The 27,785-nt window shown below is 41.1% G+C and overlaps 1 protein-coding gene across 3 annotated transcripts in view; it reads left to right on the top strand.

Moving 5' to 3' along the window:
- The first annotated feature begins 309 nt into the window (after positions 1-309).
- Positions 310-27,785, top strand: part of phldb2b (pleckstrin homology-like domain, family B, member 2b) — a 40,949-nt gene continuing 13,473 nt past the window's right edge. For 2 of the 3 annotated variants that reach the window (XM_069667592.1, XM_069667591.1), the window contains exons 1-9: positions 310-515; positions 8,764-8,820; positions 8,980-9,103; positions 11,099-11,197; positions 11,759-11,842; positions 17,857-17,976; positions 20,526-20,710; positions 21,053-22,279; positions 26,262-26,642. In XM_069667592.1, the coding sequence (XP_069523693.1) occupies positions 483-515; positions 8,764-8,820; positions 8,980-9,103; positions 11,099-11,197; positions 11,759-11,842; positions 17,857-17,976; positions 20,526-20,710; positions 21,053-22,279; positions 26,262-26,642 (2,310 nt within the window). In that variant the 5' untranslated portion in view covers positions 310-482. Of the gene's footprint in view, positions 516-8,763; positions 8,821-8,979; positions 9,104-11,098; positions 11,198-11,758; positions 11,843-14,019; positions 14,230-17,856; positions 17,977-20,525; positions 20,711-21,052; positions 22,280-26,261; positions 26,643-27,785 lie in introns of those variants that run through there. The other variant, XM_069667594.1, reaches the window with a different exon arrangement.

Below are 27,785 nucleotides of genomic sequence, written 5' to 3'. Positions count from 1 at the left end.
GCCTGAAGGTTTCTCTCTTGAGCCGTCGAGAATGAGGGGTCAAGTGTAGGTGGTCTGTTAACACCTGCACATTATGAGTGAGTGTGTGTGAGTGCATGTGTGGGTCAGTCAGTGTGCTAGAGACAGAGAGAGAGAGAGAGAGAGAGAGAGAGAGAGAGAGAGACTCCCTCCCCTTGTTCCTTCCCTAGGTCCACTTCCAGCTGTTGCTAAATTCCTCCGCACGTCGCAATTGGCTGAGGCCGCCGGCTTTTTTACGTTTGTGTACCTTTGAAGTGTGTGTTCTACAATTGTGTGTGTGCGGATGTGACCGAGGATTAACCGTGTTTCTCAGGCATCCGCAGGTTTCCCAGTCTGCACGGGGAATGTATTCGCTGTCAAGAGAGAGGCTATAATCACAACAAAGGGTAAAAGTGACTAAATTTTTCCTGGAGTTTGGTGTGTGGATATTGGAGTAGCTGCGTAACTGCCTCCTTTCCTGCACGATGACAGGAGTGGTCAGTCCAGCTTCAATAATGGTAAGTCCGTATTTAATTAGGGAAAATTATACACAATTTCATGAATCCAGTGTGTGTTCTTTTAAATAAGGACATTTTATTTTATTTTTCATGGTGTTTCCACAGTAGCTAACGTTTAATCCAGAGCTCAGAAAGTTCTTTGCAGTGTTTGTTCCTTAAGTGAGCTGTTTAACCAATAGGCTCAATCTTAACCGACTTTAATTCCGGATTTGTTTCTCAGCACATAAAATACAGGAGAACTTTTGTTTGTTTCTAGGCTGATTAAAAACCCTCCATCAAGACTTATATGGTGTGTGTTCCCATAAACACACAGAATAAAGACACGACTGCAAATGACCAGGCATTTATATTGGAATATTTGGAAGTTTTTATGAAACTATTCTTTCATATTAATCAGTGATACTATCTAGAAGTCATAAAAAAGATAATACAAACCGCCAAACCCACCTAGATATCAGTTTTCACATATAAAAGTGCAGAATTTAAGTTAACATAAAGAGAAACAAATGGAAAGGTTTCTTGAGTGAAGTCATTGTCTTTTCTTGTACTTGGACAGTGATACAAAAAGTTTGATTAAATGAGCATTTTCTGTGTTATTAAATAACAATTTAAAGACAAATGTACAGATTTGAACAATGTTTATGTTGAAAATTAACAGCTGCAATTCTAGAAAGAGAGGTGCACTTGGTGAGTTGGAAAATTAGTGAATCGATACATGGCACAAGCTGGTTCACCTACTGTAAACTGTTCCATGGCTCATAGATATAATCTACATCTGTATATCACATGTTGCTTCTCTATAATGCAACCAATCATGTGGAATATTGGAAATCAACCAACAAATGTAAGAAACCAGACCAACATGAACGTCTCACTAACTCCTGACACCAACCTTTTCAACAACCCAGGTTTTTAAGCATGGGTGATGAGGATGTCTGTGGTATGTGAGTGTGTGTAAAAGGGTGGCATTAAATCTGACACTGTGTATATGAATCTAAATTGATCTGACATTTTAGTACATACAGTGTTACACTTGGTTTATGTGGAGTTGGTCCTGTCAGTTTTTGTGGAAACAAGTTGTATGCCGCATATTACGGCTCTAAATTCAGTGTAATTATTGGGTTGTGGGTTTGTCGTTGGTGGGTTCAACCACAGAACTTTACCCAGATAGCATCACATCTGTATCTTTGGTATTTTTAGAATAGAGAAACCTTAATGTTTGAATCTCCATATGTGCTTTCATAACAGCAGAACTGCATCTGGAATGCTAAGCTAATGTTAAAATCATCAAACTTAAAGTTGGGTCTGTGCATGATGTAGAAACCAAGAGGATACAACCAACCTGTTGCAAGATAACAGATCAGAGCTGTTATTATCTATAGGCCGAAAAACTACTGTTTGTGCACGAACACATGGAAACAAGGTAGAAAACAGCACTTGAAAGCATCATTGTTTTCCACTGTAGAGAATTGAATTTGAATTGTGTTTTCAAGACGTCCTTTTGAGTATTCCCTCCTGAGCATGTGCTGCTTATGTGTTCACCAGGTATATGTTCGCTTTGGGGCCATTGGTGCCGCTGCAGGAAACATTTTTTTAATCCACCATTAATCTTTTTCCCTTCATCTCTGGATTCATTTTTTCTATCTCCCGGTCTACCCTACATTCACATTATCTCACAGTCCATCATTCCGCCTCCATCTTTCTTTCTATCCAGGAATCACAGCAGTTAACTGTTAACTATGCCACTAATGTGGGTTAGATGTCCCTCTAATTCACTGTCCCTCCTTGTCTCTCTTGTCATATCCGGACCCTTTAGAAACCCAAACATCACTTGATCCCCTACAGATGGCGGTGAAGGTAGTCTGGTCTCTTCCAAAGAAACACACACCCTCCATAAAAATTCAAGTTAGATTTCCTCCAACTTTGAGTCAGCTGCAATAACAATAGACTTTCTTTCCTGTGAGGATCTTGTGTTTCGGTAAAGGAAGAGAAAAACCTGATAGGAGTGTGAGAGAGTTGGAGCTGGAGGACAATGCTGGTGGATGTTTGTTGTGTTTTAGCAAAGGTTCAAGGTCAAGTTGTGTTAATCGGCTTGCAGAGTTTTTACCAAAACACACAAACGCAGGCGTGCATGGAAAAACTCCAAGACATAAACACGTGCAAACACACGATGAAGAATTTTTTATATAGATCAGTCACTTTTATGTCCTAAAGGATAGCCTATGTGTGCATGTGTGTCTTGTTTGTATTGGAATGTTGACCTTTATGGTGCATGTGCATGCGTAAGGAATATATTGAATTAATGAATGCCTGTTGAAGACATTACCGCACACAAAACGTAGAGTGTAGTGAAGAAAGGGGAGGACGATAACCCCATTTAGCCTTATGATGTGCTCTGAATGAAGGACACAGAGAGAGGGACTCCATATTAAACAGCATCTGTGATACAATGCTGGCTTTGTCAGGTGGGAGGAGGAGAGGGTAACGCTGGAATGTAAGGGGAGGGGATGTTAGTGGGAGATAGAGGGATGGAGAGAGAGACAGATGAGGACAGATAGAGACATGGCGAGGATGTGGAATTTAATACTTTAATGGTGGGTGAGATACATTAAGAGGAAATTTTGTGTGAGAAAACCCAGCAAATTAACCAACCAATACACAAGTTCTAGTCTGGTATCGCTTAAGGCATTTTTTAACCAATCAGATGAAACAAAACATTCAAGGCTTAGGCTGCCGGGCTAAGCTGCCAGTTCCAAAATTCAGTTTGTGCTGCTTTTAGTTTAACACAATACGAAGAAGTTTGACATGACATGATTAGCGGCCAACACTTAGTCTTTCAAAAATGCCTTAAAGACGCTTAAATCTGCCTCGTATTAGATAAACAGTTGTGATTGGTCTAACAAGAATCCTCCTGGTTCAGATTTTATCTGAACAGGAGGGGAACCAAACACATCTGCCAGAGTAAATAAAACATGAGCAGGCAGATTGTTCTGGTTCCCAGGATATGAGAAGACAGCACTTTTAAACAAAACATACCAGTAATATTCAAAAAATAAATGGACAGAGATGGGATTGAGATTAGATGAAAAGAAAAAAGACTTGTTTTGGATTTATATAAATATAAAGTAAGAGACACAAAGGTAAGTGATCCTCAAACACAGGATTCCATTTAGTCACATTTTTTCATCATTCACCGTCATACAACTCAGGCTGCCTTCATCGTTGTTAAGATTTCAATACGATAACCTCCTGGCGATTCTGGCTCGTACATATAAGGACGAATAACCGATCCTAGAGCAGCCATGTTTCCTACAACTTTGGAGTGGCAGTGCAGTGCGGTCGCTCCCCAACGTGGAATCGCACATGTGGGAGAGGGGGTACGCGGTCACTCCAAATGTAGCTAACCTTTGAATGGCAAAACAGCTTGTTTGTTTCAAGAGGAAGGAGAGGCTCCGAAAACTAATTGAACTCAAATATGGATACAATTTTTAAAACGAAACAAACATTACCAACCTGATTCAAAAACACATTAGCATCATAGAAAATTGATTGCATGGCTAGGTTTTTGCGGATTTTATTTCTGTAGCAAGTCTACAACCAATTAATAAATCACCATGACAGCATGTAGATTTCCCAGCACATCTCCACTAGTCAGTCAAGTTTATACACCAGCCCATAGCCATCATCTTGAGGAGGTGCCTGCATTGAAACACCCACTGCCTAAGGCCAAAGCAGACTACTTTAATAAAGCAGCCACAGAAGAAGCACATTGCCAACTTTGAATGTCTGCGTTTAAAGTTATTGTGAGGATTTGTCTTTTGCATGTTGTAAAGCTCTGGTCTGTCTGCTTCATGACATTGTATTTGATGTTGGTACCTATATCTTGATATCCAATCGCAGCGAAGAGCTCCAAAATAGCCACAATAGCTTGATGTTTATCATAAAAACTGCCATATTGAATATTTAACATACAAGTGACTAAAGCATCCAAACTAGTGTTCTACTTGTATAAAAATCTGTTCCGAATCAGCGACTTTAACAACATTTGGATTGCCCTGACATGTGGTTATGAAAAAGCAGACTGCAATAGAAACAGACAGCAACAAAAATGCAGAAAGTTATTGAAACAGAGAGAAAACAAAACAGATGTAGAGGAAATAGAAAAAGAGAAGCGACTCAGAACATGAAATGAGGGATGAAAGCAGAGGATGAAGAAAATAAAAAGATGAAAGGAAACAGTTTGAGAATTCTTTGTCTGTCCCTCTGGTTTTTTGAGTCCTTTATCTTTTTCTATACCCCATATTTCTCTCTACTTCCCTCTATCTCGGCCTCCAGATGCAGGAGAAACTGAGCATTTTGGGGAGACTCAGCTGTTCTACAGATGGGATCAAAGAGTTCTTTTCTACTTTTTCTTAGTGGTTTAGAAAATGTTGTTGTGTTAGCTGGTTTTAAGTTGTTTCAAAGGCTACTTCAGGTGTACATCAGATTTAGTGTTAAAGTTGTTTTGAAAGTTCGGTCAGGCCTGCGCGTTTAGGATATTTTCCCTTTAGTCAACATTCCCATAAAAGGAAAAATTTACCGTTGAAATCATTCCCAGTCGTTCATATCATTCTGTTCCAGGTTTGAAAACAGTTTGTGATGAAATGTTGAACTGAACTTTACCTCTCTCCCCTAGTCTGCCTCATATGTTTATTTGATAACCTACATATCCCAGAATGTTTCCAGAGTGTGACAGAAAATGTCAATAGCAGAGGAACACTAGAGAGTTACTCGGTTAAGTTAAGATTTGTGTTTAAACATCAGTACAAAAAGGGTACAGAAAAGTTTGTAACAGTCCTTGCCCTTTGATATATAGGCTGCCAGGAAAACCACTGCATATACATTATAGAATATTCAACCATCAAACTCTATTTTTGGCTAGCTGTAATGGATATGTGACATTATGTTATGTGAATGTTAGACCAGAGACATATTACATAAATTTGAACAATACAGAACACACAATAAATCACAAGACAAATGAATCATAGTTGTCATGTGCTAAAAGTAGGACTTGGTCATCCGAGCTAAATTATGTGGTGTTAATAAAGGTTAAGGTTGTTGGTCAAATGTAATGACTCTGGCTGTAATAATTCTGTCTTTGTACCTACAGTATACCTGCCTACCTGCGCTTGTAGAATCAGACCATGCACTCATAGGGAGGACGTGCTCAAGCTAGAGCTAGCAAGATGGCAGAGAACGATAGTTCGGTATATCATGCGGGCATCCGTCTCTAACACCATCTCATGGACTCGGACTACTCCGTCAGTGAGGTTGTTCATATTCATGTTATTGTGGGAAGTGGCTGTCACAATTTTGTTGTTGGCTTGTATGAAAATCCAGCTTACCTTAGGTGGTTTCTCTAAATTTGTCTAACCTAGATTCAAGGATGATGTGCTATCATCAGTTGGCTATCATATGTTTGATCTTTGAGTTTTTGTCCTCCATGCTACTCTTTGTGGACTATGTTGCTGGCAGTGTATAAGGGGCTGGTTATTGTGTCAAACATGTTAGCATGTTAGCTCTAGGTATGTACCCATTCAGATAACATGGAGCAACTTTACAATTTGAGACCTGCTTCTGGCCACCTGATGAATGCAAGTCCAATATCTCTTTTAGCTCTGTTTTGGTCTCAACCAACTCCTTTAGAAATCATTATGCTCTTTAGCTACTTAAAGCTCTGCTATGTTTACCAGCTATTTGCTAACTTCTTTTTGCTGTTTTTTGCAAGAAGCCTACAGTAGGTCTTTCAGAGCTTAGCAGTTAGATGAACTAATACAGTAAAGTTGCTGGCTAAGACACCAAAACTATGAGCTGAAAGATGCTAAAAAGTGCCAAAGAGATCAGGAAAAAAGTAGAACTGCGTCGTAATTCTCCAAGGTTCCTCTACAACAAGTGATCCCTGAAGTTATAGTCAACGTATCGGTTAACGATTAACATACTGATTGGAGCAACCTTAAATTTAAGGGAAATAAAGTAAGGTCTCGACAAGTAAATGATGTGTTTAAAGTTTCTCTAAACATTCTCTGAAGTTGAATCCATTCATCTCATACCTGACCTCTCTAGTCCAGAAGCCCTGATAGCACCAGTTTAGGTGATTGGAGATTGTGGAGACCCCTCAGGGTGCCAAAGCTGAAATCTGAAAATCTAGAAGGGGGCTGACACACTTCACTGCTCTGCTAAAACTAGAGCACAACAAGGCCAAAGACTTGTCTTTACCTGCCCAGACTGGAGCTCACCTGGTGAAAGAAGAGGACTTGGAAGACAATGGAGGAAAAATTAAGCAAAGTGGAGACAATGAGGAGGAATGATGGAGTAAATAAAAGAGAAGGTTGGTTTTCATATGACTGAAGTGGAGCGTTAAGGTCTCCACTGGACTTTGAAATTTGACTCTTACCTCCATTTCTTTGTAGTGCCTTTACATTTGTCTAGCTGATGTTGCCATCATACACTGCGTGTTTGCTTTGTCTACACCAGTGATGAAAAAAATCTGTGGAATGTTGGGCCTCTTATCTTCTATGTGATAACAAAAAGAGCTGATGTGTGACTTTATTTATGGATGTTTGTGTGTGCACAGGGGTTATACGGGTGGCTGATTTACAAAGAATAGCAAGTGTGTGGGGTTTGCTTGTGTGTGTCTTTTTAAAGGCAAAAAGGGTGTCAAAGCAGCTAAGGAAATGACCTCAGAGAGGAAGTTAGAGCTGAATTAGGGGAAGTGGCACGGAGCTGACTTTGATTCACGCTTCCTTTTTTCTTGTGAAAGGAAAAGAGAGAGAATGAGATTAAAAAGGCAGAAGGAATGGACAGGGAAAGGAGAAATGAAGAAAGAGACAGGAGGAAAAGAGGGAAGACGAAGGGTTGGAAAAACAAGATCGCACTGAAGTGAAAGGAGAGAAAACAAAGAGACAAGTGGTAAAAGCAGTGTGAGCTGGATTGTGTATATTATTATAGGATTATTACAGGATAACATGGAGGAAGGGGAGTACAACAAGGAGAGAGGAAGGAGATGACAGAAGGTGGAGAAGGAAATGTGGTTAGGGTGGTTTCCCATGTTCTGTAATCATCCCTGCTTTGGTGAGAAGTATTCACTCATCCATCTGTGTGTGTGCCTTTAAATGTGTGTGTGCACAGAAATAGAAGCAGGAGTGTTTTTCCTGTATGGAATTGTAGGGTACTGCAGGCGCTGTTCTTGGAACTGGATGTGAGTGTATTTAATCAAACGTAGGCATGTTTTTGGGGCAGTTTTGATTACATTTACTTTTATCTCACTCTGTTTTCATTCCTTTTAATAGTTTAACATTCTCCTCATTTTAGTGCCAGTTTAATCCTGCCCTACTTTTTTTACTAGTTTGATTATGGCTTCCTGCTTTTTCCCACCCTTAAGACATTTTTGCTTGATTTATTTCCTTCATCTCTGACTCTGCTGCCAACTATTACAAAATAATAAGAAGCATAACACATACTAAAAAAGCGCAACTAGTGGCCCCTATAGGCAGAAATTTGTGTTACATCCCAACAGTGTTTGACCAATCAAACACTACACTGATTTATTCCAACGTTTGTCCTGAGGCACAAGAGGAAAGTTTATAGATTCTCCAAGGGATCATTTTCTGGGGATCATAAACATCTTTTGATATTTTATACAAATTGAAATTGTAACCCGTCTTTTTGCAGTTGTTTGAACCTGTGATATGATGTGGAACATTAAATAAAAAGACCTTGATCAAAAGAACACAAACACATTTAAAGCTCCAGGCAGCGCGATGACAGACCATAACCATCAACTTGTGGGAACTCTGTTTTCATGGAACACTTCGAGCCAGTCCTTCCCACAGCAAACCAGCTTGGGTGTGTGTGTTTGTGTGTGCGCATGTGTGTGTGTCCTCTCAAGTGGTGTTTTCCCCATGGAACACTTTCACACAGGGAGTTCCTCTCATGTGGCAGCAGCTGGGCATGAAATGCTCAGTTGTTTTTTCTTTGTGTGTGCGCGTGTAAGAGGCTATGATTTATGCAGATATGGGCGTAATTGTGTGACCCTGTTACATGTCTATATAAAGTTTTCTTAAGACCCGAGTACATATAAAAAATGACATGATCTTGAAAGTTGTGAAAATAAAACATGATTCAAAACAGAATATCAAATACTATCATCAATAAAAACATTTGTGGTCTGAGCAGATTATTTGCTCTCTCTCCTTCTCTTCTGAAGGACTCTGAGATGATGTTCCAACCAGAGTTAGATCAGATGTCTCCAGTTGAACCCAAGGTAAGAGAATATACACGCACACATAGTCACACAGTATTTTAATTATGGTACGGTATTTATTTTTTTTAACTTAATTTTAAAGAATGCTTTTATCGATCAAATTTCATAGAACTAAGACTAATAGTCAATTATATGTGAAAACGACCTTTGACCTTGTAGTCTCCGCCTCTGGACCTGATTGACACTGGGAAGGGGCTGAAGGTCCAGACAGCGACGCCTCATCTGGTGAGCCTGGGCAGCGGGAGGCTGAGTGTGGCAATAACCCTGCTGCCACTGAAAGAAGGTAACACACACAGAAACAGAACACACACACGCACACACACAAAGAACACACTTACAGCATAAAAACTCCAAAATTCCATGGTTTAGGATTACCAGGTCAAACAGTAACCATCCATCTTCTCCTCACTTGCCATTGCAGAACCATGGAGTTTTTAAATGAATGTAATTTCTCTCAAGTCGTGTAAAGCTGCCTTTCTGCACTCTGCTTCTCCCCTCTTTTTGCCCTCTCCACGCCCATCCAACACTTCATTCCCATGGTTACATGAGAAGTGGGGGAGTGTGACCTGGAGTTGATACTCTATGCTTGGTCGCAATAAAGTCAAGACAAGAAGACAACACTACTTCCTCCCAAAGGATTCTTTCAGACTGGAAACACACATTTACACAGGATACTACATGCACAAAAATTGTATTATATTAGCATTGCAAAAATTGTCCCACTTTTTGGTACAAGCAAAGGCTGGTCCAAGAGTTGATGAGGACAAAACTTCACACTGCTAAAATAATACAACCTGAACAGCTATAAAACACAGATGGAAAAACAAAGACAAGATAAGGTAATATAAGATAGATAGATTTTACTGATCCCCCATTGGGGGAAATTCACTTGTTCCAACAGCTCAACGTAAAGGACAGGTTAAAAAAAATGATGGATAAAAAAAAGAATGCAAGACATAAAGACAATAAAATACAATAATTATATTAATAATAAATATATACACCACGTACACCTTTCACTTGATATACGGTGTGTATCATGGTGATCTGGTTGATGATAAGTAAAGTGAAACAATAGATGACTCACAATGAATGTTTTCCTGACAGTTCTTAACAGAAAGCACCCATTCCATTAAACTTTAAGGCCCAAATCCACACTACTCCTTGGAGAAGTTATACTTGAGTTAGTTCAAGCTGTTTTTTTATACTACAAATTTGCATGCATGATGTACTGCATGTGTAAACACATACACACACTGGATGAATATGGCGACATAATGGCGGCCTATTTTAGATATTTATAGTTTCTCTATCATCAGCCATCCACAGGTGTCTTCTCCCTCAATCACTCCCCCACTTTAGCTCTCATTCTCTCTCTCACACACACACACACACACACATAAACAAACATAGGCCTACTTACACCCACATTTATCAAGTAAGCAAGAAACAGGTGCAAAGCTTAATTACTATTCCGGTTAGTCAGCCAAGCATAATAGCGAGGAGACGAGAGCAAAGATAGAGAGATGCACAACATGATAAAAGCACAAACAAGCTTGTATAATTCATTATAATTCAATGGCCTGCAGATAGTTGAATACCTATATAAACTGACTGACGTCAGATTGAAAGCAATCAAAGATAGAGTATTCCATAGTAGGATATTACTGCCAAATTAACTTGTGTGGATCACAAAGCTCTCTTTATATTGCTATTACAGAAAGACACTTTTGTTTTGCCTCCTTTTAGCCATGAGACCAGTGCAGTGAAACCTAGCACTAGCTTTTAAATGTAGGGATTCATTAACTGGTTGGAATTTGTAAGCTAAATGATCACAACAGGCAGATAATAATTCACATTATTCATTTGTTTTCTTTGCACAAGCCTCACCACATTTCCACACACTTTCACAATCACCAAGTATGGTGTGCAGTTCTACTTCAGTGAGGAATGCCTACAATGTGAACAAGGCATAAGAAAAACTGAGGGTCTATTTTTCTCTAGATTTTCATAATGAAGAATAACAACAAGTTTAAATGCATAAAACTGAAGTACAGATTTAAAGTGTGGATCACAGGACATCAATGTGGTTCTAAAATACAACTATGCATTTAACGTCAGCTTTACTTGACTAATACATGTAAGCTATTATTGACCAGGTTTCCAGAGAGACATGCAGCTCTACACAATCAATTATTATTATAGATATATTTGTAACCATGTTTTCTATTATCTATTCTATTCTAATTTTAATCATGTGTATTTCTTGATCTTGCAGGGGTGACCCGCATAGGCAGAGAAGATGCCCCAGTTCCTCAAGACATCACAATCCAGGGGCCTGGCATCGAGGCGGAGCACTGTCTCATCTTCAATGAAGGTTTATGTCAGTTCACTTTCAATGAAATGATTTCATTATGTGGGCAAAGCCTCTGAATTAACACAGTTTTGCCTCTTCTTGGCCATGAGAAAAGTGCAGTGAATTATTGTACTAGCTTTTAAAAGGAAGGATTCATTAACTGACTGGAATTTGTGAGCCGTATGATCACACCGATGCATATTGTGTGGTTAGTTTCTCCATTAAGATTAAGAGCGAACAAGGCCACGTTTGAACAACATTTTGCACAGTGATGCAACTGACAGATGGTATTATCCATCGAGGCAGAACACTGTCTCATCTTTAATGGAGGTTGATGTCATTTCACTTGCAATGAAATTATTTCATTATGTGGGTAAAGCCTTGTTGTGAAGATACTGTGGCTCTGGCTTCGTGTGTAAGATATGATTAAAATTGCTTGTGTCCTTAGGAGCCTCCTTCCACAGGCAAATACTTTGTAGTGCATTATTATGTACAATTTGTAGTTTATAATGTTAATTATAAATACATTTGACTGAATATGTATCCTGATGCCCTACTTTCTCATCATTATCCATAACACAGGAGGGGTGGTGACCCTTGACCCTTGTGGTCACCTCTGCAGTCTGGATGGAGTCCAGGTCACCATACCAACCCCACTCACACAAGGTAGGATGCACAAATTATGCCCCCTACTGGTTAATAAAAGAGGTGGAGTGAAACTTGGCTAATTGCATGGAGTAATCATCCTTATTTCATAACTCTTGTGCGTGTTTTTGTGCGAGTGTATGTGGAAGAGACAGAGTCTTTAGTTTGTGGTTTGGTTAACTTGAATTCCTATCAGTGTGTGTATGACTCATATGGGCAAAGTTAACATTGTGCTGACGTTATGCATGGAAACGGCAGTGTGTACATTATATTTGTGTGAGTTTGTGTGTATAGGCCTATGTGCGTGTATAAGCATTTCAACATGCTTGTGTAGTGAATGATGTAGAGCTTGTGTGTGTACCCCTGGTTTGGTTTAATTTGTTGTGGTTTGGATGAGCTAGCTGCTTCAGTGACTCACAGCTTCCAGAAACTGCAGAGCATACCCTGCTCATCAAATTCTGTTACAGAATAGTCTGCAGAAAACTTGCAAAACACACAAACAAAGCAGTCTCCAAAGACTAAGTGTATTTATTTTCTTATCTCTCTGTTCACTCATGGCCACGTGTCTGTCTGTTTTTTTATCTGCCAGTATGATCTGTTTATCTCTGGTCTGTTTTTGCTCTTCTTCTGTCTTCTGTGTGTCACTGATTTTTGCAAACTGTAACAATTTCCACTCTGTTGTCATTCCTTTTCCTGTTTTATTTAGTAGAACATGCAGTACCTTGGGTTTTCCTTCTCTGCATGTCGGTCCTTTCTGTGTACGCTTTTCTCCTTCGCATTGTATCCTTTGTGGCCTGGCCATTTAAAGTTAAATATTGACAGGCCTATTTATCTTCCCACTCTGCCTGGCTGATTCAAATATTGACAACATTTTGGTGTGTCTACACACACGAGGCCAGGGCATTGTGAAGCAGCAGGGGTGGAAAAACGACTGAAAGAGAAAAAGGGGTTAAAAAAAAGTGAAAAGGGCATGGTTTGGAAAAGTATGGAGAAAGGGAGAGAGGGAGAGAGAACATCTTTCAGGAATACCCACTGGCCTCAGATGCTCTGGGTTGAGTTAGTCTAACCGCACACACAAACATACACTTGCACACAAATACACACTGTGGGGCAGTCTGGAGATGATTAGCTATGTTTAGGAAGTGATCTGTTCTGTATTTGGAACTTTGGAGCCTGACCTGGAATCACATCAGTTTCACTCCTCACTCACTGGAACAGCTGGAAGTCAGTTGTTTAATAGTTAGATATCCGTGTAATTACAGCAGAGATGACAATGGAAATCCTTGTTTGGCTATAAAAACAATGACAAGCTAGCAGTATAAGAACCGCAGGTTTCTTGTATTTTTTAACTATGAAAACCATTAATGGGTTAACATCTATTTCTTCACTTTGGATCAAGTTTCAATTGGAGTTATGGAATAAAACTCAATCTCCCAGAATTCACGCTGGTCTAAAGCAAATGCAAATCAAGCTTCTGAGCAAAACATAGCTTGTATATCGCCTCTCTTTTCACATTCACATAAATACATGGTCTGCACACATGATACAAGACAAATGCTGGGGGGCTAAGTTCTTCCTTAATGAGAAAAAAAAGATATTACTCTTATTTGCTCTTCAGTGTTATCTGTCTTCTCAAAATTCTTGTCTTTGGCCTGGCAGCAGTCAGCCTGGCAGACAGACTGGCCCACCCCTTGTCTATTGTTGTTTTGCCTCAGAATTTAAATGTTTTGCTCCTTACATGAAATAGGTTGTTGTTTAAACAGAAAAATGGCAACAGTTTAACAAGGTTTCTAAGTCGGTCTCTGCAGCACAACTGGGTTTGGGGTATATCTAGTCCAAGGTATTTTAAGGAAAAGAGAAGGAAAATAGGTAGGTAGACAAAGGAAAGCTGAGGGGGCGTCTACCAAATATCTCACTGTCTAATAGCCTTTGAACCTACCAACTACAGGTAGGGGAAAAGGCGTTATACGCTGTTAGTTTAGATGTGTTGTTTTAATTATTTACACTCGTTCTTCTTTCTTTTTTGTTGTAGTTTTCAGCTTTCAACCATAAATTAGTGATGTTGTTTTTCTAGACAGTTTTAAAAATTAATTCCTCTGGCAATTCCTAAAGCTCCGCCCCTATTCACTGAAACTTGGTACAGTCCGGGACACAGACCTGTGGATGGTGGATCCAGCAACTTTCTTCCACACGGAGTCAAGACGATAGAGGAGGCGCCCTGCTGTTGAGAAGGAAGGAAACAACAACACAGGCACCGGCAGGAGTAGTAGTAGTAGTACAAGTCAGAATAATTTTTGTTCAACCTTTCTATAAGAAGTGCTTTTGTGGTCTTGTCATGATAATTTGGCAGACGTTAAAAGAAAGAAGATTCTTGTCGGGATAAGTGCTCACTGAATGGGACTCAAAAGGTTTGTAACCAATTTCTATTAGCCTATGTTAGCTTTATTACAAAAATAACACAGAAGCGATGCGTTTTCCTAACATTTTTAAGTGCGGACTTTTCATGTGTGAAAATAAATTAAATTGAAGGACACTCATTGTAGCCTACTTGGTAACGAAGCTCTACGTCTTAGCCTACAGCTGTTCTCATTTAATTGCAGATTTTTTGCATTATATATATCTCTATTTATTATTTGAGCATGTTGGGAATCTGCATTTGGAGCTAGTGTGTTTGATAAGCTCAGACTCTTCACTCTGTTTGATGCTAATCATATTAGATACATCAAACGTTGAACACATTCACATGCTCTTTGAAAAGGTTGGGAAAGGTTCTCAATCTTCATTCTGTGGTTATCACCAACAATACAGATACTGTTTTTTTTAAACCTTTGTCTTCACACTTAATATTGCGGATTAGGCTACTTTAACCAGCAAAGATAAACGGCATGCTCAACTGCTGATGTTATTGATTTTCCTTCAAAAAGAGTCAAAAGCCATTTTGAAAGGCTGCAAAGAAGCCTACATCCCATCTGTCACTATACATCAATGGAAACACTGAAGCACTAAGCTGAAATCAATGATCACTAACTGCTTTAAAATGTGCCCTTTGTGTATTGTTTCAGTAAGACAGAAGGTTGAAATCACTGATACTCTAATGCCTTACAAGCCACAGAGTTGTTAAAGTTTTATTTTATTTTGGAAGGCACCCCATCACAACCAGGTTTTAGCAAATTGCCTGCACCATTTGATGCAAACAACCTTGGTGTGTATGCATGCCTTAGGGTCATATATTAGCTGGCAAATTCACAGACTGGTGTGAGTGTTTGTGACAAAGGAACTAGCCTGTGGCTATGAGGACAGGCCTGGGATACCTGACACCTGAAAACAAAACCTGCTTCATTGTCATGGATGTTATTGTCTTCACAAGTCTTTCTTCTGCCCTGCCGCTGGCACATGTTGACTTTTTTAACCAACCTCGTGTTTAAAACAGATAGATAAGGAAAATGTCCTTTGTTATCAGTTATCAGAAGTCTTTTCTTTGTGATGACCAGAATTGGTGAGTTGTAACCTTGCCTTCACCCTTGCTTGAGAGAAGTGGGTAATCAATTAAGTCTTTTTGAATGAGTTTGAGATAAGGTAGATAAAAGACATTAAAGCATCTGATTAAGAGAGATTATGCGTGTGTGAGAGAGAGAGGGAGAAAGTGTGACCGATCTAATCTGCACCAAGTCCCCAGAGAAACACCAGACTGTTTTTTTATGATGTTACTGTCGGACCTCTTGTGCCCCAGAGAGGGTTCATTTGTGGTTTTGAGGCCAATTTACACTCCCACTGGGACGAGTGTGTGTACACATCTTTTCACAAACTAGTAAATTCAACTTCAGTTCACTGCTATGCAGATTTTAGAAATCATAGCAACATTTCAAAGCCGCAAACAAATTGGGTGTTTTTGAAACTATGTTTGGAATTTTTTGATTGTACCTTAAACCTGACCAATTAGAAGGCCGGTTTCTTCCAAGCAGATGTTCATCATGGGGTAAATGGTTTATTTTCCATTCTTAACTAATGGTTTCAATTTGACAATTCCTCCACTTATGTTAACTAAATAGAGAAACAGTTTTAAGTTTCTCCTCCTAAACATTGTGGTGAGAGTGTAGTTCGGCTCTCTCAGATCTACATGGGAACGTAAATTGGCCCCAGACGTGATACAGCTCCTACATCTGTGTCCTCAAAGACTCTGAGGTCTGACTTTGTAGATCGCAAACTTTAAATTATGCTATAAATGTATATACAGACTAGTTTCCACTTTGGTTTGTTTTGGAGAGGGTCTACCCATATGTATGTGTGTGTTGGGGGGCCTCGACATGGGAGGCAGACTCAATTTGCTAGTAAACAACTAAACACGTGGATGAGATTAAACCTGTTTTGTTGTGGATGTGAGAAACACACACACTCTGCTACTATTTATTTTTGCTGAAGATAAGAAGGAGGAGAGGATTAGTCAGTAGTAATTTGTTAGCTGAGGAGTCCTAAGAGGAAATTAGAAATAGTGGAAGGGAGGGGGGTTGTGGACAAATCAGGGCGACACACTTTACCCTCCACTTTAAAGGTGGCACATGGTGAGGCTATTGAGGGGAGGAAATTAGATTTTTACAAGAGCTGACTGCTGGCAAAGAGTGTGTGTGTGTGTTTGTGTGAGTGTGTGTGCATGCTTTTGCTGTTGTGCTAAATACTGAGGGTTACTGTGAGTCATTAGGCTGACACCGTTATGAGACATGTTCCCACACACACACAAACACAGTATGAATAATATTTTGAAGAAGAAACGCATGTTACTCATGTTTAGCAATGACAAACATATTATTAGATCTTGCTCACCGTAGCCTTCATGTTGACCTGTGTGTGTGTGTGTGCCTGACATCTTTAGATCCCTCTGTCACGATGCCACTGCTTCACAGTTTGCGCCCAAACCTGCAAGATAGTGTTTACACGAGTATGTATTTGAGATTCTCACAGTCCAGCTGTGTAGACTAAACATTCCATACACTGTTTTCATGTGTGTGGTGTTAGCTCCCCCTCACAACTTCTCTCAGATCCCCCCCTGAGCGGAGAAATTACAGCTTTGAAGGTGGAAAAAAAAAAAAGCTCTCTTGGCACTTTAAAGCAATGTTTAGACGCGTAGGACCCCTATTAGCTAAAGTATAATCACAAATTCGGCTGTTACCGCAGCTTTTTAGTGGAGCTTAAGCTTTAAGTCGAGATACAAAAGGGCAAAAGAGAGATCAGAACGAGAGAAGGAAAAGAAAGAAAACAATTTTTTCCATTCAGTCTTTTTCCATTCACCCTCTCGCTATCCCCCCTCATGCCTCAGTGGTTGCGTCTGACTTCAGGTCTGAGGAATCTGATGTAACTGTAATGGAGCTATTAAGGAGGTGCTGTCTTAAGCTTTCACACACATGTGGGGGTTTACTGTACTGCTTATCTTCACTCTCAGGGATGGAGGTTGAACGAATGGAGAGTGCGAAGAGGTTGTATTCGGTGTCAGAAGCAAGACAAATGAGAGGGGGGATTCTGTCTCCTCTCCACTCCTCAAAATGTGCATTCAGTGTCATGTTTTTATTTCTTTTTTGCTGTCCTCTAACTTTTTTTTTACAGCATCAAATCTCCTGCGTGTGTGTGTCAGCAGCACTGCTGTCTCTTCCCCCTTCGGAGGTATTTGGACAGCTGTGTCTGGCTGTGTGTATTACAGAGGTTGTGACCCTGACATCTTGTTTAATACCTGGCCCTCTCAGCCTAATTGATGGCCAGAGCAAACACTGCGGTCCTGGGTGGCTGGCTGTGCACCAGTGCGTGCAAGTGTGTGTCTCGCTGTGAATAAATATCCCAGGCTTACACTTATATGAAGCTGCCTCTTCATACTTAGTGTATACCTAATATACATGTCACCATAAACTAGTGTAGTATAGTAAGTCTTTGCTATTTATACTCTTTATACTACACTTAGCATGATTGTAGTTAACTAAACCTTCTGTCTGGGTAATAATGTGTTGCATCTCTATTTTTACCTTGTATGTCTGTGTGTTTTCTCTCTCCAGGTTATTCACTGTGTCTGGGTAAGTCCTACTTTTTCCGGTTCAACCATCCCGAGGAGGCGAGCAGAATGAAAAGCATGCTTCCCCAAAAGAGCCCCGTGTCTGCCTTAGCCTACAACACAGGTATACACACATGAACACACACACAGAGGGTCAACTAAACCTCTTCTCTGACCTCTGACCTGCGCTTCATCCCTGTCCTTTCTTCTCTGATCCTCCTCTCTGCCTTTTCTTCTGCCACATCACCATCTTCTCTCTCCCCTCCCTCCCTTTCCTTTTTCAGCATCTCCTTTGCGTACTCTATCTGCTTTTTGTCCTCCGCTCCTGTTACTCTTCATCCGTTTATTCTTTAAAGTAACATCTGCCTCCACAAGAATCTTTCAGGGATTTCAGGGTAAAGTTACAGGGAGACAAGACGCACCAGGTGTGTGAGAATAGGATGTTAGTCTTGAGTGTGTGTGTCAAAAAGTCCGAAGGGTAGGGAGGGGAGGGGGCAGGTTTTTTTTTTTTCAGCCATCTCATATGTCCTTTCCTAAACATACAGTCTCACTGTCAAACATATGCTAAAAGTTTAAGTCAAAGCATATTGGAATGTTTTTGTCATCTGGTGCCTCTGCGTTGCCGTGGAGATACAGCTGGAATCTGCTGTCTCCTTAGTGATTGATCGGGCTGTTAGAAAGGTGTGCGTCTGTGCCATAATCTGCGGAATCCTCGCTCTTTGAACCCCTTACGTAAGGACTCCTTTCTCCTCAAACTTGTTTTTATAGACTTCTCTCACACACATGTTCATGCAGAAATTGGCGAACACAGGCAGCCAAAATCTTTACCTTTATCCTGCAGATCGCCAAGATTCACACTCTAAAATAATCGCACCGAAAGTGAGAGCAAAAACGAGCTGGGCATAGACGAGAAAAGAACGGAGCTGATGCACGCCAGGCCTCCTAAATCTGCCCATGTATGGACACGAACACCCCGCGTATGTGTGTCTGCCTGTGTGTGCGGTTCTGGATCTTATGATGTCTCTAATTTTCTGCCCCATTTCTCTCCACCATGTAAGGTTGGACATTTTCTCACACAGGCTTATAATCAGCGATGTTGGGCACTTTTGTTTCTTTTACAATATAACCCATCCAGCAGTGGTAGTTTAATAGTCTAACTTAAGCTTAAACTATTTAACACATATGCTCACTCTTGGCATATGCACATATACAATATACACATTGGTGTTGCTTTCAAGCCCCGGCCCACATTTGTTGGAAAGCTTTTGCGTGTGTGTGTGTGTGTGTGTGGGCGTTTGACAGTTAAACACTGGGTGGTCTAAGCGTGAACATTGTAATAGCTGCTTTTCCACATAAAGCAACAGATGAATTAAAAACTGGGCAGGCTACTGCTTTCACCTACCTTTGTTGTGTGTAGTGTAGTGTTAGGGATATGTAGGGATGTTTTGTTTTTTTAGTCTGCACTGAAAAATGACACTAGTGCTATTAATCAAAAATAATACAACTGCTGACCACAGCAATATTTAACGGAGGGAAAGATATTTCTTGCAGATTTGGCTTTTTCAGACTTCAGAGGAAGGAAGTAAAAAGTGAGTCCGTTGAGGTTTTGGAGACCCCGTCTCTGCAGAAACGGCTTTAAATAAAAGGCTTTAGGAAGGGCGGGGGGCCTCTTGAGGGTAGTCAGGAATATTCTGTGGTCGTTTTCATTTCCTAAAATCCTACTCTTAGGAGCTGCAGTCCAGTCAGAGTTGAAGTGTTTGTCTTGGATCTAATAGACGGTTTTGTGCGAGAGTGTATTTGCATGCATGTGAGTGTGACTGGACTCCTATTCTTGGCGGGTCTCGGCCATTTGCAGATTGTTTGGGTTGAGTTTGTCCTGCCAAGGCCCCTATCTATGAATAGCTGCTGCTTCAGGTACATACACAACCTCTCTCTCTTTCCCTTTCTCTCTCTTTCTTCTCTCTTCTGCATCCAGTTATACATCGCCCCTCCCTCTTTTCCTTCTTCTCCGTTCTCCCTTCTTTTCCTGCTACTGGTTTTGTTTTTCTCAATTTTCCACAAGCTGAACTGAAAGAAAATGTCCATCCATCTCTTTATGCATACACTGCTAACTGACACTGTTTTGTATTTCCCATGTATATCTCCCTGTTTTCCTTACCACTCAATAGCCGCTTTCCCACTGGTCAAAAAAAACACTAACACCCGACTTTTTTGCTTAGTGGGAAAGGTTACAATCGGCATTCAGACCCGGGTTAAATGACTCTGCAGTAGATCCGGGTAATACTCGCCTCGCCTCCAATTAGCATTGATGGGAACACAAATCTCGTGTCGACACGTTAATCTCCACCCCTTTTCCGGAACGATGCTATGCTCCGTCGGTAACTTCTGCGATTCCTTGTCATCTCGGCTACAAATACCGCCCGTCTCGGTCCGAGTAGCGCTCGAACATCGTTCCAAATTTGTCGCACCAAGTTTGATAAACAGACTGAAGCATTTGTGACGTCAGATGGTGACGCAGCAGAAATGACACTGACAGCAGTATACTCCACTGGCAATGGGAAAAGAGACAATGGGCATCTGTAAGCGGGTCTTCACTGGTCTGGAAAACCTGCGTGAATGCGCTAATTTCAGTGGGAAAGGCTATACTTACACTCTGCTCTACTTTTCCTGCAGACTACCTGAAGTTTAGCAGTGACTACAGCCATGCAGTGGTGGGCGGCACCAGCAGCGCTAGGGGCATGCGGTCAGCCTCCGAGCTCAGGGACTTGATGGACACCCTGCAGCGCAAGAAGATCGCCCTGGAGAACAGCCTGAGAGCCAACGGGAATGCTAACCCCTCCTACTTCAGCATGACACAGGTCAGCCATCATATAACTTTATTGTTCTGCTTTCTTCATCAAGCTTATAGAGTGTGTATGGTAAGGTTGGATGTTTGTCTCGGGCTACGCAGGACTAACCAGGGTTTACTCATTATCTAAAAGACCAAACATGGATAACCAGGGCTTACCTATTATCCTGGGCTCAACAACGGTTTACTGTGTTTACTCATCACTCTTGTTTCTGTCACAGGGCTTGAGACGAGGTCTGCTTGTATACTAAAACCATAACAGTCTCTAAATCTATCTTTGTTTTATTCTGTATGCATAACAAACTTATTTTTATTTCCAACTATAATTTGTGTTTTTCACATTTTTTCTCAGTCTCCCCCGACAACGCCTGTCACAAGTCCTGCCGCATCCTCCACAGCCTATCAGGAACAGGCAAGGCGTTTCTATAGCTCGGATCGTCCTCCCATGTCTTTGAAATCTGCCCCCCCTTCTTCCCCCGGACGGCGATCTGACTCTTCTTCTTCTCTGGCCTCCCGCACGTCCCTCGGCCGCAACCACGACAGCTATGGCACTAGCGATAGCCGACGGCAGCACAACCATGGCTCCTCTAATCTACTGTCCACATGGAACGGCGGAGGCTCCTCCGTTTCTGTTGATGGTAGCAATAGCCTCCTCCTCTCTCTTCCTCCTTCCTCCACGTCATCCCGTACACCATCAGCAGGAGGTGCAGTCAGCATGCCGTCAAGCCCCCGTCTTGGCCGCCGTAGCTTTGGCAACCAAGAGGCGATGACCAGCAGTCGAACCAGGAAGTACTCGGCAGGCTCGCTGAATGGGATGACAGGAGGAGGACACAGCCGCTCGCTGCCACGCCTCTGCCCTTCTCCATCTCCCCGTGATAACAACAACGGAGTCATGACCTTGTCAACGCTGCCCCCACGGCGATCTGATGTTGCAGGGGGTTACAAGTACAGCAAAGAGCATTACAACAACATCCAGAATGCCAGTATTGACCTCAACCACAACTCTAGCAACTCAAGTCAGCTTTACAACAGGAATCAAATCCAGGGCACATCTCAGGGAGAAGGTGTTGTGTCTATCTCCCTCTCCTCCCCTAAGATCTTGCCCTCAACCACACCCTCAATAGCGTCCACACCAACCCCACCTGATGTGACCATCCCATCCAGGGCGGGGGGCTCCTCTTCTCCTCGTGTGGCCAAAAAACTCAGCCTGACCTCCACAAGCTCTGTGGGCTCCATCAGCTCGTCGAGTTCCAACCCGACAGAACTGGCAAGTCGTGGAGTCTCTGCAGGAATGGATGCTTATTTGGGGGAGAGGGAGAGGGAGAGGCGAGGGGTGGGCGTAGAACCCCCTGGATTTGGACTTGGCGAGAGGAGGTCTTCATTTGGGAAGGCGGGTCTGGAACCTGGGATGGGGCTCGGCGAGAGGAGGCAGTCATTCGGGAAGGCAGGAGTGACTCCACCTGGGGGTTTCAGAGAGAGAAGGGGAAGTATCAGCTCCCTGAGCGGGAAGGAGGAACTGACCGACTACCACCAGAGGCAAAAAGAGGAGAGGCTCCGTGAGCAGGAGGTGGAGAGACTGGTGAGTTTGTGTGTGTTTGCATATGTAGACAACATTTTCCCACACGTCCCTTGCATCCACAAATTCATGGCAACATACTGTGAGATCAAATGAAGCGGTAGATATAGATATAACCTGTGACACACTCTGCATCCTGTGATGTGTAAATAAGTTAATGACTGTTGACAGGTAAACAGTCTTTTGCTGTTCTGATTTCTAAAAGGAAGATTACACAAATGCGATCACACAAAGAAACAAAATGGAATGACTTCAGGAATGCATCCCTTCATACTAACCTCCTTCTTGTCCCCTCAAACACACTCTCCCAGGGAGCTTAACACACACACATAGTTAGGCTCACCATTACACAATTGCCGCTGGCAGTTGGCCCATACTAACGGGACTATTCTTAACCCCGTGCTTAAATTGTATGTGTGTGTACATGTGTATGTTTATGTCAGTCAACTGGAGGTCCGCCCAGTGTGGTTCGGACCGCTGAGGAGCCACAGAACACATCACTAAGATGTTGGTCAGAGGAACCCAGAAGATTAGAGAGCAGAGTTTCAGTGTAGCAGGTGGATAAACATACAGATGCTCAACATATAATGACAACTGGACCCATAAAACTTCTCTCTCCATTCTTCCCTCTCTTTCACACAGCCGTATTCTGCTAAGGGAGCTGGTGGTTTCACTGTGAGAAATAGTTTTCTGGATGCTGCACAAACCATTTCACAAGCTTCTCAAGCTTCACACTTGCTTTCCAGTTGTCTCGGATTGTAGTTATATTTGCAAGGTGGATATTTGCATTGCGGACGTGCCTCTTCTGCTCTGATCACTGAGCCAATTTGCACTTAAATATCAAATTAAACCCAGCTGTGTAAGATTTTACGTGGCTTGACAGGAAATTATATTTAGTGTGTCTCCTGATGAGTAAGATAGCAGCCTCCTTACTGACTCAGTGGTAAAATTATGTTTTCAAAATCAGTCCAAATTTGTATTATTTTATGTTTGTTTGTTTTTAGCATTAGCTCCAAATAACCAAAAATAAAACAATTAACTGCTTTTAATTTGCCGTTTTAAGCACTTAAGGCATATTTAAGAGTCCAAGGCTCCCCCTCAGAAACGCATTGTCTGAACTTTGTCTGCCCTCTAGTGGTAGAAGAGGAAATCTGCATTCTGTCCATGCTAAATAAGGTTATGTGTATTGACTGCTCTTTGAGGAGGATACCTTGAGCAAAGAAGATAAACACAAAAATAGTTGCTAACCAGATTTCTCATTGTGTCATTTAGGATGTTAAGGTTAAGTTTAGATATTTCCATACGTCTACGTTTTCAAGACATTTGGCATATCAGCTTGTCTTGTCAGTGGTAATAGTTTGGAATTTAAATAATAAAAAGTGTTAATAGTACAGTAATGAGATAGTGTCTTAAAGAAAAGGAAACATTAAACATTATTTAATAGGGATGCACGGTATTATCGGCACGTTATCGGTATCTGCAGATTATGGCTTGAAAAAATGACCTATCAGCATCACCAGATATGTCATTTTTCTGCCGATATACATTGCTTTAATTATGCCTATATCCTTGATTATTCCCTAAAAAAAGAAGAGAAAATGTTACATACAAATAAATATAGCATTTTGAACATGACCTAAGTTTAAGTAGTTTTCTTATATTGCCCAGTGATGGCACATTTTAAAAAGCTATTTCTGCCAGTGCGCCTCTACAAAAAGAGTAGGCATGATATCAATTCCACTACAGGGGAGAGGGGAGGGGTTGGAAAATATCAGCATGTCAGCATAAAATCCATTATCGTGCATCCCTATTATTTAACCAAGAAAGCCCTGCAGAATAACGCAAAACTTCCCACTTGTTTCCGCTCTATTTCCTCACACTTTCTTCCGTCTTTGGTTTTCTCTTTTTCTTTTTCCCTTCATCTTTTAAGTCTTTACTGGCCTTGTTTATTTCGGTGCGTCTTCCTCTTCCTCTTCCTGTCTCTCTCTCTCTCTCTCTCTCTTTTTGACAGCTGATTACTAAAAGGGCTCCAGAGGCCTGTGTGCGTTAGAATAGAAGGTTACAAACTGACACAGGCTTGTTTTGCTGCAGCTTATAGTTCACATTACACACTATAAATAGGGTGTGTATGTTTGTTTATGTGCATTTACATATATAAAAATGAGGATTCCACTGATTATTCATTATTTATATTATATAACTGGATTGATTATGTTTTTATTTACCGTTTATTTACACATGAAATGATAAACAAAACAATGTATTTTTAGGGCATTAAAAGTATGTGTTATGGTATAGGGTGTGTTTTCAGCCTTTCTGAAAAGGTAAAAAGTCTCAAGACTTCCACAGTCCAAACTTTACCTGCTTCAGACTCCTTCCTTGAGCACAATTCCCTGGAAAGTGTCTCGTTTCCTCAATTGCAGCACACACAGACACATGCCTGCGTTTGGAGTCATCGCCTATTCTCGTGCACACTTCCGATAGTTGACAGCTGTCCACCTTCTCATTACTCTCTCTCAGTCACACACAAACACATACACACACCTCTGTACCATGTTCTTTCCGTTTCTAATATTACATACACAGGCTTGCTGTGTTGTTTACACACTTCTGCCTCCAGAGAAGTTACTGCTGAACCTATGACGGGTATTTTGACTCCCTGCCGCCTCTGTAGCTCCACATTTAGCTGTGCCAGGGCAGCGAGAACTGTGGAAAGGGAAATATTCTTTCTAGAGTATGCATTAGATATACTTAAATTGAGTATGGGAATAAATGCAAAAAAGGTCAGTGTGCTTTGGACTAAACAAGGACATTTTAACTTGAGGGACTGACTTCTGCGATGCTTCCCCAGGTAACCTGAGCATTGGAAACTTTGTTTTTATGACTGAAAGACACAAAACTGCTTTATCAGAGCTGTTGTGTCTCTTTGTCGCTAGTAATTTAAAATGCATATGCTGGTATTAGCAGAAAATTAATGTCAGAATCGGGTAGATACATTTAAGTTAACATTTCTATTAGAGTCAGATGTTAACTATGTTTTTAACTCCGTTTGATGTATGCTTGATATCCTACCTTTTAATATTACAATGTATTTAGTGCACGTGGCAGCACCATTGGTCTAAATAAAATATTTGAAATATTCAGCATACTGTATTCACGAAGCAACCGGCACAATATGCTGTGTCTAAAGCAGTGGACTCTATGAGTCAGTCCCTAAAGGGATGATCATTTAGCTTTTAACATTTCGGACAAAAGCGTCTGCTAAAAGAAATGCTAACATTGTAACATAAGGTTGCCTCCACCAAAGTTTACCCCTTTTGAAGTAACATGGTCACAATCTGCTAATGGAAATAACAATAACAAACCTAAATGTAAGTGTTCCATTATAACGCTAGTCTTTACATTTTATACTCTAGAGTCTTGACCCATGGTTTTCAACTGGTGGGTTGTGGACCTGTTTTCAGTGGGTTGCGGGAGTGTGCTTTAAAAAAAAGAGGGTGGCAAAAAGTCTATGCTGCTTTTTTGATTTAAAGGCCATGGGTTGCTATGACGTGCATGCAGTAGTAGTAGTGTAGTTTATTCACGCTCCATGTAGTCACTGATAATCCCAGCTACAGTTACATTTACATTCTTGAAACTTGACGAGCCCTACGGTAGTTAAACTTATATTGCACGTTTTTAGTTTTATTTCTGTGGAAAGCTAATTGAATAAATTCAGTTATGTTAATATATTTGAGCATGGACAATGCACAAAGCACATTAACCTTATATAAAACAAGGAAAGATGTAATGCACAAGGTTTTTAGCAAATGTGCAAAAGTGGTTGAAAAATGTGGTTCAGGATTTGTCATTAAGGAGGTGGTTGTGGGTCCTGAGGCTAGACCAGTTGAGAACCACTGCTCTAGAAAACATCAGAAAGAACAATATTAGCTATTTGAAATGACTTATCCTCATTTCTGTGCTTGTGTATTTGTGCTCATCTCAGGAGCGACAGCGGCTAGAGACCATCCTGTCTCTGTGTACGGAGCTGGGCCGCTCTGAAAGAGATGAAGACGGCACAGCTGCCGCTCCCACTTCAGCTGTGGCGGATCTTCGGAAGATCAACCAGGAGCTCGAGAAGCTTCAAGTGAACGATGATGATGACGACGACACGCAGTCTGTCTTTACGGACTCGTCGGCGGTTAATGGAACGACAGGGAATGGACACTTGACCTCCCCTGGATCAGAGAACGGTTACTACGATGATGATCTTCTGGTACGACGGAGGCGCAGCAGCGGCCACCGAGACAACCGGGCAGAATCCCCCGCTGTGAGTCTGCGAAGCTTCGCCCCATCTCCATCTCCACGTGCACAGAGGATTCATGAGGTAAAAGAGAGAGGTCTTTTAGTTTAACTCATTTGGAGCTCTCCACACATGTATGCAGTCGTGCTTTATAAATAAGAGTCAAACTGTCTCCTACCTTTAGCAATAAATTGTCCAAGGGTTGACCAGGGTTGCACAAATATTTAAAACTGCACTCCTAGGGAATTTTTATTTAATGTCATGTGACTGAAAGGAATTTCAACAGAACACCGGACTTATTAAAAACAGCAAAAGAGAGAGAGGGAGACCTCAGAGTGCACACATTTGGTGCTAATGAGAGCTGTTAGAGCCTAGCTAAGAGAACTAAAACTGAAATGTTTTGGTACATTTATTGTTACTTAGTGTCTTTCTGTGGTTTCAGACTACAGTCCCTGTTAACATTGATGAGAAGAGATTAACCTCGACTAAAATAATCTGTTCTTAGTAGTCCAAATCCGTGTTAAATGTACATTCAGCCTCACCCTCTGTACAAGACTGCTTAAGTAGCACCTTTGACTTCGGTCAGCTCCTCAAAAGATTAATCCGGATTAATGTGGGAAGTGATTATGTGCCCTGTTCTTTGTGGAAAACTTGAGAGTGACAAGGATCACTCCTTCTAATACTCTGAACGTATCGACATACACATCCCGTATGTGTACAGATGGGAGATATTTACAGCTCATTTATTAGATTAGAGCAGGCCAAGTGTTACATTCAGAATTGACAGCTGCTGTTTGTGTGTGTGTGTGTGTGAATGTATGTGGGCTTGTGTCTGCCCATTTAAAATTTTTTAAAAATTTAAAACACTGTTAGTATAGCTAGTTTTACTTCGTGTAAACAAGTAATTTAGATATATTTTCTCAGTTTCGTTGTCTTTGGCGGCACCGATGGTGATCAACAGTAATTGCGGGAGCTCACTTCCCAGATATCTACACAGTGTTGCATGTGTGACGTCCACGGTTGGCTCCAGTTGTAACTCTTGATTTTTCTTGCTGACGGTCGCTTTCCTTTTTAGACTGTTTGCCTTCATCTGAGCGTCAAATTTGTTTCTTTTTCTTTGGATTTTCACTTATTTTTGAAGTTGTATCTGTAGTCATCGATCTTTTCTTTCTTTGTTCAGCCATAGTAGATTACTGTTTACTCGCAACACTTGCAGAGACCGGAAAA

This window comes from Semicossyphus pulcher, unplaced genomic scaffold, assembly GCF_022749685.1.
Source record: "Semicossyphus pulcher isolate SPU_LCO1_2020_fin unplaced genomic scaffold, fSemPul1.0.p SCAF_18, whole genome shotgun sequence".
In the NCBI taxonomy this organism is placed as follows: Eukaryota; Metazoa; Chordata; class Actinopteri; order Labriformes; family Labridae; genus Semicossyphus; species Semicossyphus pulcher.
This window is presented reverse-complemented; position numbering and strand designations above follow the sequence as displayed.